This window comes from Electrophorus electricus, chromosome 17, assembly GCF_013358815.1.
Source record: "Electrophorus electricus isolate fEleEle1 chromosome 17, fEleEle1.pri, whole genome shotgun sequence".
NCBI lineage: Eukaryota > Metazoa > Chordata > Actinopteri > Gymnotiformes > Gymnotidae > Electrophorus > Electrophorus electricus.
Window position 1 is genome coordinate 16219446 of NC_049551.1, and position 15597 is coordinate 16235042.

Genomic DNA, 15597 nt, shown 5'->3' on the forward strand with positions numbered 1-15597 from the left:
ACAATCCAATAACACAGCCTTGTGATGAGCGAAGATCTGGAGTCTGCCCTGGTCTGCTCTTTATCCTACACGTTTCAAAGGGCGACCTTAACAAAAATCCCTGCAGTAACAAAGGCACATGGAGCAGCATTACCCTGTGAGATTCACTCTGTAGAGCGGAGTAGCCATAATGACCCTCTCCTTTAAGTGGACTGCAGAGTGATGGAAGTCAGCTTTTAAGTGGCTTTTCTGCAGCGCTCCAGCCAGCGGCGAGGCTTTTCAACTGAAGCTGCTCCCCCCATCCTCCCAAAAGCACAGTCGGAGTGTCATTTCGAACAAAAAGGCAAATCGCTCCCTAGTCCGCCACATCTGAGATGTCTCCCGTTCTGCCATCCCTCACTGGACTGGCCTCAGCCCTGAGTTGCAGTCTGACGATGTGCCCCAGCTTTGTCATGTCAGGTAAAGGCTGCCCCCATCCTAAAGGGAACACGCGTAACCCTCGGCTTTCACGCACACACTGCACGCTCAACGTTTCGAGAGAAGAGTGCAGGGAACAGTGATACTAGCCCTAGGGTTTCATTAGCTTCTGGGAAGTGGAGGATTTGGAGGACAGTACCACAGGAACCGATGAAACAGGCAGACTGGCTTTTGAATAACAAAAACCACAATATTGCCAAATACACAAAATAGAGACTAAATAGGTTGCCTTGTTAGTGTTAAGACACAATCGTACTGTTGGTCTGCGCTGTATATCATGATATTAGTGTTTCTGAAATGCAAGTTGTGAGAGAGCAATTCATTAATATTTCTTAATCTTTTCTTTCAGCAAATGCTTACACTGAATGGAAATGCCATCTGGCGTTACATGCCTCATTCATTAAAGGATTGTCTAATCCTCTAAAGATCCAGGCCCCATGTAAAGGATGGTGCATCTTTACTGCATGACCACAACTGTGTAAACGGAAAGAAAGCTGCCATAGCCCCAAGTGAAATTTATTTGTTTACTATGTGCTCATTTTGGTCTGAAACATGAACTATCATCCAAACCAGAGCTCGGAAAAGACGAAGAGGAAGGGAGAGGTGGGAAATTCCATCTGTTCATGCCCTTGTGCACGGTCCAGCAGGGCTAAGGTGATGCTAGGGCATGCTGATTCAAGGCAATCATCAGAATTGTTTCCTCTACTCTTAGGCTACGCCAGGGTTTCTTTCAGCCTCGGGAATTGGGGCAAAAACAGTGCCCCACCCCCCAACATGTTCCTCAGTGTAGAACCATAATTTTAATATTCAAAGGGTCATGCAGGCTGACTCTCCATTTCACCTGCCTCTTTTCTTTAACTTCTGCAATTTCAGAAATGAAAGGGGAAATTTATCAGAGAGAACCTTTATCAGAAGAAGGGTGGAAAACATGCATATTTGCATTAGGACCGATGGCATGCCATCCGGGGGCATATTGGATTTTATTGTTATAATTATGGGAGTTTTAGCAAAGCACCATAATGTTTGTATTCATTTTATGCTCAGAATTACAGGAGGAGCTAACTGGAGCTGCCCAGTAAAACAAACAAACAAACAGAAACCCTGACTAATAACAATAATTAATAATGCTTTTGTCATTATTTCTTGTGTTTCTGTTTCTCATTAAAATTTTACACAGAGTACTAGTGTTCTGTGCGCATAAGAAACCATGATACATTTTAATGCATAACCACTTGAAATTCAATAATTGTGGAATTGAGGTTCTGAATTTGATATCTAAATATAATGTGAAATGTGAAATGGAAACAGAATTATATTATAATTTCATTAAAATGCAACTGATAGTTCTGTGTAGCTAACAGATTTATAAAGAAATATTGATAAAAAAATGTAAAGTATTTTTTCTTTTGCTTAAATAGTACCATTAACAGATAGTATTTGTTAATATGGCATCTCTCAGTCAGGAGTGAGGAACAAATGACTATAAGCAGGGTGTTTATTAAACATAAAAAACACACAGAGGAAAACTGAAGAGCACAGAGTGGAAAGCAAAACAGAACCCAAAAAGCACACCGATTCTGCTATTGGGTTGTTAGTAGCGTGCAGGTTAGTCAGAGACCACACTGGCAGGTTGGGGACCATCAATGTGAAGCACTGGACTTGGGCTACCAGTGGGGGTTAAATGGGGTGAACATAATGAGGGATAGGTGAGGAGAATAACTAATATACCAGTTTTTGAGACTGGAAAAGTGAAAGAGTATTGTGATAGGTGCATGTGGAATGAGAGGATGGGTGATTGGGCCGGGGAAGTGAAGGAATGTCGTTATAGGTGCGTGTGGAATGAGAGGATGGGTGATTGGGCCGGGGAAGTGAAGGAATGTAGTTATAGGTGTGTGTGGAATGAGAGGATGGGTGATTGGGCCAGGGAAGTGAAGGAATGTCGTTATAGGTGTGTGTGGAATGAGAGGATGGGTGATTGGGCCGGGGAAGTGAAGGAATGTCGTTATAGGTGTGTGTGGAATGAGAGGATGGGTGGATACTGGGGCATGACAGTTCAAATATAAATTTTTCTTTAAAAATAGAGTACACAACACTTATAGTGTGTGCTAAGATCATTCCCATATTATAGGTTATGCATTATATATTTCCATTTATTATACATGTTCACTGCTTCTTCAGGTCATCAATTATTCTGTAATATTTTTGTGTATGGTAGCATACCATACACAGAGAAGTGATCACATCCCTGTGGAGGCAACACCTTTCAGTCACCTAGATGTCATACTGCAGGTGGCCAAAAAAAAGAACAGCTTCTCAAATGACCGCCTGGACCCAGAGGGTGATGTGATTCTGGAAGCTGGATGGTTTATGTAGCAGCATATCCTATCCGACACAGGAAGAGATCGAGCAGGAGTGACCATGTGACAGTGTGTGGTGGGGGTGGTGGATGGGGTGGGCTGGGGTGGGGTTGTGTGGTCGCCGTGGCAGCAAGCCAGACGTTAAGAGCCGTGGCTGCTGGCGGAGATTAAACGGCCGCTCCTTTGCCCCTGCTCTGCTGGGACTGCTCGGGGACTCAGGGGAGGAAGGTGATCATATCGCTCACTCCCTCTCATTATTCTCCGGTCTCCTGTTAAAACCAAAGCCCCATTATCCAGCCTCCAGCCATTCCACACTGCGCTCCCTATCACCCCGGCTTCGCTTAACCAGATAACACCTAACAATTTGTAAATGCAACCCGAGACCCCAGAAGAACAATGGGCTTTGCAAGAGGACACGGAGTACAAAAGAATATGAACAAGGCTGAACAGATCAGATGTACTGTGGAAGGCACAAAAAGGCCTATATGAGTGGATCAAATTATACCAAACAATTAAGACAAAGCTGGTGATTACTGACTGCTTGTCTTTTGCTTCTTCAGCCCATAATATAGACTCTGCAGGATTACGGTGTCTGTGATATTGATTATGAGTCCAAATGGTTGTAATCTGAGATACTGGACATTTTGTGTCAAAAGGTATGGAGACATTCATCAACTATCAAATAATACAATTTCCTTAACCCCTCATAATGCTTAAACACTCCACTCCTGCATTAACTAGTTTAATTGTCCGCAGTGCAAACCCCATTGCAGTTTGTGTTTGAAAGGAGCTGACATCATTCTGTCACTATCCTCAGTTTTTACTAGAATCCTCTCAGGTTCAGGAAACTCTTTCTTGCTGGTCATCTGCCAACGCTGTGAGATGCTTGAAACTTTTATGAAGCTGCGAGGTCATTCTATTCCACTGTTTTTTCAGAATGATTCTTCCTTCAAGCGCTGTTCATATATAGGCACCCAAAAGTCCCTGACAGTCCTTTTACTGGTGATAAGAAGTCTCCCTGTCTTAGTGTAAGAAGGGGAGGGGCGAATGGGTACTCTGAAAGAGATATCTGCAGATAACATCTCTTAGTCCCTCATTCTGAGACACCAAGCTACATAATAAACCAACAGCCCACACCTGACCCTAGCCTACAGCAGGTTTCTACTCAGTAGACCACAGATTTAATAATCCAGTCCTGTTGTTAAGTGATCTATATATTGTTTCTTACCATTTCATGTATCTGTTGCAAGTATATTTTACATATAGATTTTTGTTAAACCAAATCTAACTTAATTTGATTTAATTTGAAAAAAAATCAAATGCTCTTGAATTATATTTCAAATGGTTGAATTATAATTGTGATCAAATGAATATTAAACCAACAATTTACACCCCTAGTAGCTGTCTACCAATATTAGATATTTTTGAGAATAATGTTTTTTTATTTGAAATGGTGATTTTAGGATCGTGTTTCTCTAGTGTTTGCAACGTGTTGTTTATCTTTTATTGAAATCACACATGTAGCTATCCAGAGAGTCACACAAAGAGTAATTTATGTAGGTTGACATGCATAATTAGATAACGTCAATAACACATGCACATATGTTCATTACGGAAATTTAAATATTTAGATAATATGTTAACAGAGAAACATATCCCAGAAGCTCAGGTTATCCAACCTTTAAGTCAGGCATAAGGTCCTAATGTTTTTTTTTTTTTATTGGTAATGAGACAAAAATTGTTGCATTTTCTGGTTTTATTTTATGATAGAAGCTGTGAGGAGGAAATTACAAAAGTGTATGAATAACAATGAACAGCTGGAGCAACTACATGGGTTTTGTTTCAGCATTGTACGGCAACCCCCCATTACAGTCTTGCACTAATTGTAAGTAGGCCTGCAAAACTAGTGAGCATGGATCATGTATTCTATATCTATGCTGCCAGTACTGAGCTTCTTATGCTAATGTTACATATATATAAACACCAATCAACCATAACATTAAATCATCTGCCTAATATTGTGTAGGTCCCCATCGTGCTTCTGATTCCATCATTAGCAGCAGATCCTGTAGACCTGTAAGATGCTAGGTGGAGCCCCCATGGATCAGGTTTGTTTCCAGCACATCCCATCTCATTCAGATCTGGGGAATTTGGAGGCCAAATGAACACCATATTTCTCAAACCGTTCCTGAACAGTTTTGCAGTGTGGCATTATCTTGGCGAATAATTCACTAATTCCATGACATTAGGGAATTGCATTGCCATAAAGGGGTGCAACAATATTTAGGTAGGTGCTTTGTGTCAAAGTAACATCCACATGAATGCCGGGACCCAGGGTTTCCAAGCAGGACATTGCCCAGAGCATCACACTGCACACTGCACATGGCTTGCCTTCTTCGTGCTAATGCATCCTGCTGCCATCTCTCCGCAGGTAAGTGACACAAATGCACTTGCCCATCCACATGATGTGAAAGAAAACATGATTGATCAGACCAGGCCACCTTCTTTCATGGTCCAGCTCTGAGCCTATTGTAAGCACTTTTGATAATGAAGTGAAGAGGCTTCGTGGACATTCTGACCAATCTGCAGCTACACGGCCCCATATGCTGCAATCTTTTATGCACTGTGAATCCTGACACATTTCTATCACAGCCAGCATTAGGTTTTTCAGTAATTTGTACTATAGTAGCCTTTGTGTGGGATCAAACCAGACAAGCTAGCTTTCACTCCCCACTCAGTGAGACTTTGGCACCACTCCACTGGTTGTCCTTCCTTGGATCACTTTTGGTAAGTACTAACCAGTGCATACCAGGAACATCCCACATCTGTCGTTTTGGAGATGCTCAGAGCCTGTTGTCTGGCAATCACAGTGTGGGTGTGGTCAAAGCTGCTCAGATCCTTATGCCCATTTTTTCAGCTTCCCACACATCTGCTTTAAGAACTGACTGTTCACTTACTCCGTAATATATCCCACCCCTTGACAGGTACCATTGTAACAAATCAATGTTATTCACTTTATCTGTCATTGGTTTTAATAGAGCCCTTGAAAAAGTCCGCTCCACTTCAGCATCTCTACATATATAGCAGTTGTTCCATTCTAGTGTCTGTTGAATTTGAACACAGACACATCTCATTCTACTTAACGAGGTACTGATTAGGAGGTCATTTGAACCAAATGTTGTTTAACGAGCAATGAGTAATGTGAACGAGGAGAGAGGCCAAGACACATGAAAGCTGTGACTGAAAACCAGTATTATACCACCATATATTATCTTTCTAAGTTAAAATATAAATACTTTGTATTTAAAATGGTATATGAACTTTGCATTTTTCACTACATCTTTTTTGTTATTTTGATCTGTTTTCATTTTCTACAAATAAATAATATTTTTATTAATTGATTTGAGAGCAGTGTCAGGAGTTTACAGAATAAAACTAAAATGTTTGCTTTATATACATACTTACAAATAGTAAAACCAGAGAAACTGATTTTTTGTAGTGGTCTCTTGTTTTTTTTTCCAGAGCTGTAGAAGATTAATGAATTGCTCCAACCCAGGAAAAAACTGTAGACACAGTATTTATATAGATTATATTGTCTTGTATTTTCAGATAAAAGAAGGATGCATTATAAACAGATTTGAATTAAGTTTATGCAAAACATTAAATATTAAATATGCATATGCTGAATAATCTAATTGATCAAGAATGTTTCAATGGTGTTTAGACAAAGAACTCATATGCATAACAAAAATGCATAATACATCTCATGACAAAGCTGTAGGGTTTTTTGTGTGTGTGTGTGGGTGTGTGTGTGATGTGCTAATTTCCCTCTCTCCCTTTCCTCTTGGAACTACAAATTGCTCACAGGTGCATTGGCCACCATGCACAGTGATTTATCCAATGGGGAAGCAATAAGTAGAAAAGGTCGGTGCTGATGTTTGTCAAAGCTCCTCCCCCCTGTGGCTGTACCTTCACTGACCAGACCATGTGTGTCACTTCAGAGAGGTATGCTTTTCTTTTTATGCAGTAATTTGTACCAACTTGATTCCACCTGCTGTCTTATAAATCAGTAGATTTAATGTGTCTGTTCACTAAAAGATTAATTGTATATTTGTAAAGATCTATAGATAATATAATTAATAGACCAGTCAGGAATCTGTAGGCTTAAGTGACCTTTTTCTTCTGAGCTATGTCTATGTTTAGGAAGTTAAGAAAGTTATGTTTTCTGTCTCTCTCTCTCTCTCTCTCTCTCTCTCATTTCCCTCATTCAGGGAGGAGTTTTATTTGTTGTTTGGGTTATAATCACTCCCAAAAGTAAACCTGTTACAAAAACATAATCTGCTAGGACTCTGTTGTCTTATTATTAGTCTAGCAGTTGGAGATGAGGATGCTGGGGAGACATGTACACTTTTATGTACCGCCTACCTAGATCAGCCATAACAATAACTAAAATTTGTATAAAAAAATAAAGCAAAAATTTGTAGGAAAAACAAAACATAATTCATTTCACTCAAAGTTACCCTTAACTCTAAAATGTGGTAGCACCGATATGTTCATATCATGTCTTCTTTTGTTTTCTTTAAACTTTTATGTCTCTAAGATTAAAGAAAGAATGAGTGAGATTTTCAGTTATTTACAAAGCAGCAATGTGTCCAAATACAGTGGACCAAGCATAGCTTTGCCCCTGTAATTAGATACAATTCTTTACAGATCAACATACTGCTTAAATGGTCAGATGACTTCTTGTACCTGGCATACAGATATACTGTTAAGTTCACGTTGAGTCATTGCTCATCCAAGATGTGTTTATAGGATCATGAAGGCATTGAAACTCTGAAGAATTGGGGACATGTCAAAACAGCCTCTTGATTTCTGAATGAATACAATTATGGTTTCCCACATTTCTCATAATTTGCATTGGATGCTGGAAGAAAACGCTGATAGGCATAAACTTTGATCGACCATCCAGCTAAAGGCCTCTTACATGATTTCTAATTCAAAGTCTAATACAAACTGGCATACATGCATGCATACTCATATCCATGTGTGGATGTAAAAGCTTGTACAAGTTATCAAGATAATTGGCTGACAAGGTTAACCACGGAACTGCTTCACATATAACCCATTTTTCAAAATTTGTTCATAGTTCTAAATACATTAACATCAGCTAGCAAAATATAAAGTAAACAAACATTAATCATTTTTTATTGTAGTCCTATTATCAAAATCTATTAATAATTGGCTAGTAAGAGTGAATAGTATGTTAGTTAATTGTATGGAAAGGTGAGTGTATAATTCACTCCCCTTTAAATAGTTTTAAGGTATAGTAAGAGCTTTTCTCATGTGCAAGGGTAATTCATTTAATTGTTATCTTTAATTGTTAGCCACAGTATTTTGGTTTGGGGTGGAAATTCCACTTTAGAAACAAGAGCTATGATGACAAATGCTTAGCTGTGACTAATTAAGTAATTGCGACTGATTTATTATGGTCCCCTATGACACCTTCAATATTAAAATCCTACTTCAACTCCTTTAATTGAAGTTATATTTAATTAGAACTGCACACCTTGATTACAACTACACTGAGTTTGTCCTATTGCTTAAGATAACACACAAAAAATGCTTTTCATCATTCAATTTGCCCTTATTGCAGTGCATGGTAATTAGCTTTAATTAGCTCCACACCAGTGCACAGTGCATGACTGAAGTGTACTCAGCCATCCCCTTTTGGGAAATCATCTCTCATCTGTGCATCAGTCCTCCTCTTCTGGCCTAGTAAGTCAAATATCCATGGAGACATGAAAAGGTTCGACTTGCCTTTGCTGATCAAGCTTTTCACTCTGTCACACAGAGAAATGAGATTTGGATATTCAGATTCAGTCCGTTTGGTTCCACCGTGAAGACCTTGCTGCAGCTGTCTTTGCAACTCAAGATGGCTGGAACAGAGGCCTGTTGAAGAGAGTTCTGACTCGTCCTGTTTCACAGTCTCTGTGGTTATGTACTACTGAACACATCACAGCCCTGCTGAACACTTTGCTGAGTGCACATGGAGGACACAGTGTGAGGAAGGGAAACAATTCTACTTCATGGAATGACACAGAGCATGACATAGGGTATGGCACAGGGCATGACACAGGGCATGACATGGTGTATGACACAGAGCATGACATAGGGTATGGCACAGGGCATGACACAGGGCATGACATGGTGTATGACACAGAGCATGACATAGGGTATGACACAGGGTATGCCACAGGGTATGGCACAGGGCATGACATGGGGTATGGCACAGGGCATGACACAGGGCATGACATGGGGTATGAAACAGAGCATGACATGGGGTATAACATAGAGTATGACACAGACCATGATACAGGGCATGACAAGGGGTATGACACAGAGCATGACATGGAGTATGACACAGAGCATGACATGGAGTATGACACAGGGTATGCCACAGGGTATGGCACAGGGTATGGCACAGGGCATGACATGGGGTATGAAACAGAGCATGACATGGGGTATAACATGGAGTATGACACAGACCATGATACAGGGCATGACATGGGGTATGACACAGAGCATGACATGGAGTATGACACAGGGTATGCCACAGGGTATGGCACAGGGCATGACACAGGGCATGACATGGGGTATAACAGAGCATGACATGGGGTATAACATGGAGTATGACACAGACCATGATACAGGGCATGACATGGGGTATAACACAGAGCATGACATGGAGTATGACACAGAGTATGACACATGGTATGCCACAGGGTATGACACAGGATAAAACATCGAAAACTATCTGAGCAGGAATGTGGGGAGGCACACACACACACACACACATACACACACACAGAGATACACACTTTGGGGATTGCATATGAACACTCTAGTTTAGTCATCAGTATTCTCAACAGTATTTTGGCCTCTTATAGATTTATGGCCCCTTAAAGGTACCTGAGAATTTCCACCACATCAAAAGGATAATATTGTAGTGTTTGAGATAAATATATGGCTGAATTCATAAACATGTTCTTTTCAGTCGTTCAAGCAAAAGTTTGCCAATGCAAACAACCCTAGTGAATATCAATGAAACCTTTTTTCTCAGAATAAATATTTGCAGAGAGCGAAAACCATAAGGCCAACATACATTTGCAAAGATACCAACCACACTAGTGAGGCACTCATCTGTGGAGACACCATATTTAAAAGAGATAACCTAACTTTGAATTGCATTCACACACATAAATCCTTTCATATAGAGACATGACAGTACCAGCTTTCCTCTAAAGTTAATTAGGTTTATATATTGTGTAGTGGGATCATCAGTCTTTGTATGAAAAGGCACACACACACACACACACACACACACACACACACACACACACACACACACACACACACACACACACACACATACAAACAAACAAACACATAAGAAACCTTATAATGCTGCCAATGCTAATTATGTAATTCTAACGTTCATACAAAAAGAGCTGTGTTCAGGTAACTTATCCCAGAGCTTTGCTAGCATGGTTGAATGAATCAGCACTGGAAATTACTATCAACAAAGGCTCTTCAACACATCTTCTACATTTTAGCTAAAATGTATGAGATATGCAATTGAAAAAAAAATCTACATCTAGAGTTTACCATTAGTATTAATGGTATTAATGGTATTTCATTTCATTAGCATTAATAAATCTTGTGAGTTTTCCAGTTTGCAAATTCTGCAGGAAAACCAGGGAAGACATGGTAATGTAGCTTAGCATAAATCCATATACATAGTATCAAAGTAAAGAAGCAAACTACAAAATTTAGTATTGAAATTAACCCTTGTTTACCCCCCAAAAAGGCTTTTTAACAAAGCAATTTTTTTTAATTAATCATACATTAAATTAATATTTAAAATAAGCAAATCTTGATGACTTTTTAGAACTCTGCCAATCTTTCAATTACCCCACTTAATATTATGAAAAGAGTTACTGCATTTCTTATATTAAAAATGTTATCAAAACGTTGCCCATATTAGCATATAGAGACAAATGTGCTGAATTAATAACTGTCAGCTGAAGTAACGAGGGAAGAATGATGTGTAAATTTTGTAGGAGACCTCCTTAGCAAAGTAGCTCTTGTGGTAATTAATAAATTCATTATTCCAGTTATACCAAATTACAGGCAATCAACACTTTTGAGGAAAGAAAGCTGAGAAGTGGCACACGGTTCAGCCCTGTGTTTTGCTCTTTTTAAAAATTTTTTTTTACCTTTTTTAGAACTTCTCATCTGGTGAAGCTGTACACAAAGGTTAGCCATGTACTTCAAGAAAACCTGAAACCTCAGCCAAGAACTCTAATCTTATAATGAGCGAGAAGTATTACTCTGTCTCGACCCACTGGCTGGTCCCGCTGACCCAGCTCCTACATCCACACCACCTCGTACTTTCTCTTATCAAACCTAATGAGGAGGGAGCTGTTTAGTCTGTGGTGTTTGGTATATGTGAGAGGTTCGTGGTTTCACGGTTCACGGAAAAGATAAAAATGGCTGAAGAATGTACCCCTTCTGATAAACATGAGCACATCTGCATTAATACTGTAGTGTTGTGGAAGAAGGCTCGGAAGACATTTATGCTTGAGGAAAATGCTCTTTACTATAATGGAGAAGTGTTTAACAAGGATCTCACATGGCGAAAAACAAACAAACAAACAAACAAACAAATAAATAAACAACCAGAAGGGGCTGAAACTAAAAGGGAAATGGGGGAAGTGCAATTAACAACAACATGCCAGAGGGTTGTTGACAATACTAAGTGCTAAAAGATGAAACTAGAACTAAAAAGATGAAAAGTAGACTGGATAGGCTCAAACGCACATATACTCACACTAATGAACTATTTCTGTTAACTGTATAAAATTCACATAAAACATTTAAAATGTTTCATTTAGACTGTGAAGAGGCTTGCAGCCTCAGGGGAGTCCTAACCATACCCCTCTCCCCTCTCCCTGACTAGCCCAAGGCCGAAGGCAGATGCCACACAGTACGACCCATCCCTCTAGACCTGAAGTACCTGAAAGTGCGCTGTCACGGGCTGCGCACACTCCACTTGTGCCGGTCCTGTAGCACTTTCCCCGCTATCGCCAAGCACACCTGCGTCACGGCTGTCTACCACTTACGATGCAGCAGTTCACAGCTGTGCAGAGTACGGTGCCCAGACAACCATGCCACTGTGACATGGACGGGGTGTGCACCCTGTCTCTGCGCCTTCAGCTCTCTCAGTCTCTCTGGGCAGCAGCCAGGCTCCGCTGCCGAGATTCGCCCTGCTCTTCTCCACACCACATTTCCCATCCAACCACCTCGCCCTTGACTAGCTGGACCCGACCAACAGGGCGTAGCCGTGGTGCTCTATAGCCTCCTCACCATCTGCCTTCGAGCTCGGTGATGCGTCGCTTGATCTCGTCAAGCTCCATGGCAGCAGCCCACATCTGACAGCAATTGTGCGTGAGCACAGAAAAAGACTCAGAAGACTGTTCAGCTCACAGAACAAGCTCTTTATTATATCAGTGAAACCTTTAACACAATTTGGTGAACAGCAAAACAAGCAAACAAAGGCCTGAAACTCAGTAGGTGAAAGATTGTTAAAAAGAAAACACACCATGATAAGGGTGACAGCGGGTGCTGCCAGAGATTTTGGGGCCTATGAAAAGACGTCGTATTAGACCCCAGCGAGAAAAAAAGCCGGATGTTCTAATCATTTTTAGGGCCCCTCTCACTCACAGGCTCTTAGGATTGTCCCCCCAATCCCCCATATGGAACCCCTGATGGTGACAGTGCTGTAACACTAATTCAATAACTAAAAGATGACTATTTTAGACTATTTAACACAACACATTAAATATTTAAAACATAAAATAAATAAAGTTAATAAATATGCAAAGGGGCATAAATAAATATGCAGCAGTACACCGTGCTTCTCTTCACTCCTCCTGACTAGCCCAAGACTGAAGACCATGGCAGATGCCACAGTACGTATTTGAAGTATTCGTGACTCCTATCTCGCTTTAGGGTTTTTATACCTTAAGAAAAGGCCCTTGAAAAGCAGAGAATGGTGCCGACAGTGAGTCTGCAGTCCCCATGCATATGTAATATTGGGGAGAAACTGGTTAACTACACCGACATGGTCATTTATTACGGCCATCAAGTTGCTCTGGTCAGTCCGTGCACGCTTGACTGGAGCCCATTCATCTTAGGCTTCAGTGCATGTGTGCCCTTGCCTTTGATAAGGAGAGGTGTCTTCATACCAACAACAAAACCCACTGCAAGACCAAAGGGTCATGTTTTTAGCCATTTATAACCTACCTGTTAGTATATAATCAGAACTTGAAATCTATCAGAATTCTAAATGACCTTGTATGTTGGGTGTAATCACTTTTTGGATTTTGCCGTCCCTGCAGATGGCTGTTTATACAGCTTACATAAATGGGTATTTGAAATGATAATAACTATTATTGCGCTTAATTCTGTGAGAAGAAAACTACTGGGAGCTTGTGAACAAGAGCTGGTAACACCCAGCTTGACTACATCTGACATCCTGACTGTGAGACACCAGCGTGCATTTAAAAAATCAGAGTCTAAGTCAACCGAATCGGATTGATTACTCGGCACTGTGCTTTCCCGCCTCTCATTTTGTGTCATTGCAACAGGATACTCACTCAAGAAGTCATCCAAAAATATCAAATTTTCTCTGATACCAGCATTCTTAGCCATGCATGGACTCTAAAACAATGTATGCTTACCTGTCAGACAACACCAGGCTGTTTCCTATTCATTGTCACGGGGCATGGGAAAATAAGACTCCAGTAGATGGATGTGCTACATGACAGGTCACTGATAGGGAGGTAATTGTTTACCTCAGCAGATGCCCTGCTTCGGTGTGAGGACATGATCAATCAGATGGCCGACACACAAAGCAAGATGTTTGAGATCTCTGGGGCTGATGAAACAGTGAGCTCTGACTATGGGAATATCCCACACCCTCCCCTCACCCTGGGAATAGTCAGCGCTCCTGTCAACTGTCAAGCTGGGTGTCATTTTGCTCAGGGAAAGCTCAGTGACGCTAAGGTCTGTCACAGGCCATCTGGCAAAGGTTAGGTGAGACTCATAGCAAGCATTTGCCAAAACCATGATGATGTGTATAATAGACCGCTAATGGCCAATAGCTATATGAATATATGAACCAGAACTGCAGCTCTCTGCAATGGAGTTATGTCATAAACAAGATGATCTATTTGATCAGGAGAATAGTCTGATCAGTGGTGAATGAATGAACGAATGAATAAATGAATGAATGAGTGACAGGTTGTGCGACACCCAAAATCTCCCTGTCCTTTCACCTCTGCATATTACCCATTTGACAACAAAAAAAAATTACCAGAACTGAAAATATCTGTTCCTGGGAGATTGCACATGGAATTCATTTGATGTCCCGCACTCTGCCTCCAGCTAGATTTGCAGGCTTGTCCAATGTGCTGCCTCTGCCCACACAGCACTGCCATTACTTACATTTTCTATAAAAGTAACTGCAAATGCTCCAAACCTTTGGAGATTTGCACCCTGCCAACGCTGTGCCCAAACGTTCACTTGCCAATGTACAGTCACAGAACGACAAGGCCTGTGGGAATGGGGAACTATGCAGATCTGTCATTTTGGCTCTACTTTAAGGTGTAACTGCACGCCTTACAACAACAACAAAAAAGATATGCCTTTCTTTATTTGCTGTGCACTGATGTGGAATGGGTGGGAGTTAAATAGTGAGAGTGCCTGTTTTCTTACTCTGAATAGCATTCTTGCTTTTTCCTTTGAAAATCCCCGAGATTTTAGCCAGAACATCAGTGGGCAGTGTTCTTTGCTTTCTTGTCAAAGCTTTTAATCACCTGCAAATAAAAAATAAGAAATGCCTAATACTGCTTATATCATTATTTTCCTTAAAGGAATTTGGCAGATATGTTCTTGAAAGAAACTGCAGCTGTTGTTCAGCACCATTTTTGGATTCCTCAGCTTATATAGGAGAATGCTTTTTGGGACTACCTCCTCTCATAAACCCCCAGTAAAGAACCTTAAAAAAAACGTTCCTCCTCTAAAAGGGTCTTAAATTCTTCTTTCCCCCACAATGTGTAAAATTCACTCATTTGAGGGTTTGTTACATAATGAAAAGATTTAAACTTGCAACCTTGTAACCATGAAACGCTTTATGTTCTCAACACTGCAGTTTTCAAATGCCTAAGTAGCTTTTACTTTAACAACACATAAAAGTGCTCTCATTTTTGTGTAAAGTCCTTCATTAGTAATGGATCACTCTCTTCGTGTGCTGACAGGCTGAGAAAGTGTAATCTTGTTTCATTTCTGGAAATTTCCACCACAACCCCAAAACCTTCACCATGCAGAGAAGTTTTGTCTGTGGAAAAGGACTGTGCACAGTGCCATGGGCATGGCCGGGAAAGTGCTGCTTCTGCGGAATAACTTTGCGACCGAATGCAAAAGGTCAGCAATATAGGGAAGGACTCGAAGGTTGGCTCTGTGTAAGATTTCCCCAGCTGTCACCGTGTTTTTATGTTAAGGGAGAGTGTGACATGCCACTGAACTTCCAAACCTTTGCTCAAGAGCTCAGAGCGCAAATATCTACAGTTCCATCTGTGGCTGGAAAGACATGATGAATGAGGATTCTGATAAGAAGGTGTGAGGGCCATATGAAAGCTCAGATCTAGGATGATTTTTGGAA

At 40.7% G+C, this 15597-nt stretch overlaps 1 protein-coding gene across 1 annotated transcript; it reads left to right on the forward strand.

Annotated features, from left to right (window-relative positions):
* The first annotated feature begins 8957 nt into the window (after positions 1-8957).
* Positions 8958-9482, forward strand: LOC118242871 (keratin-associated protein 21-1-like). The gene has a single exon (XM_035535815.1). The coding sequence runs from the start codon at positions 8958-8960 to the stop codon at positions 9480-9482; it is 525 nt and encodes a 174-aa protein (XP_035391708.1).
* Positions 9483-15597: the final 6115 nt, after the last annotated feature.

Excerpts from the sequence above, each read along its gene's own strand:
- LOC118242871 (XM_035535815.1), top strand. The coding sequence starts at position 8,958 with ATGGTGTATGACACAGAGCATGACATAGGGTATGGCACAGGGCATGAC.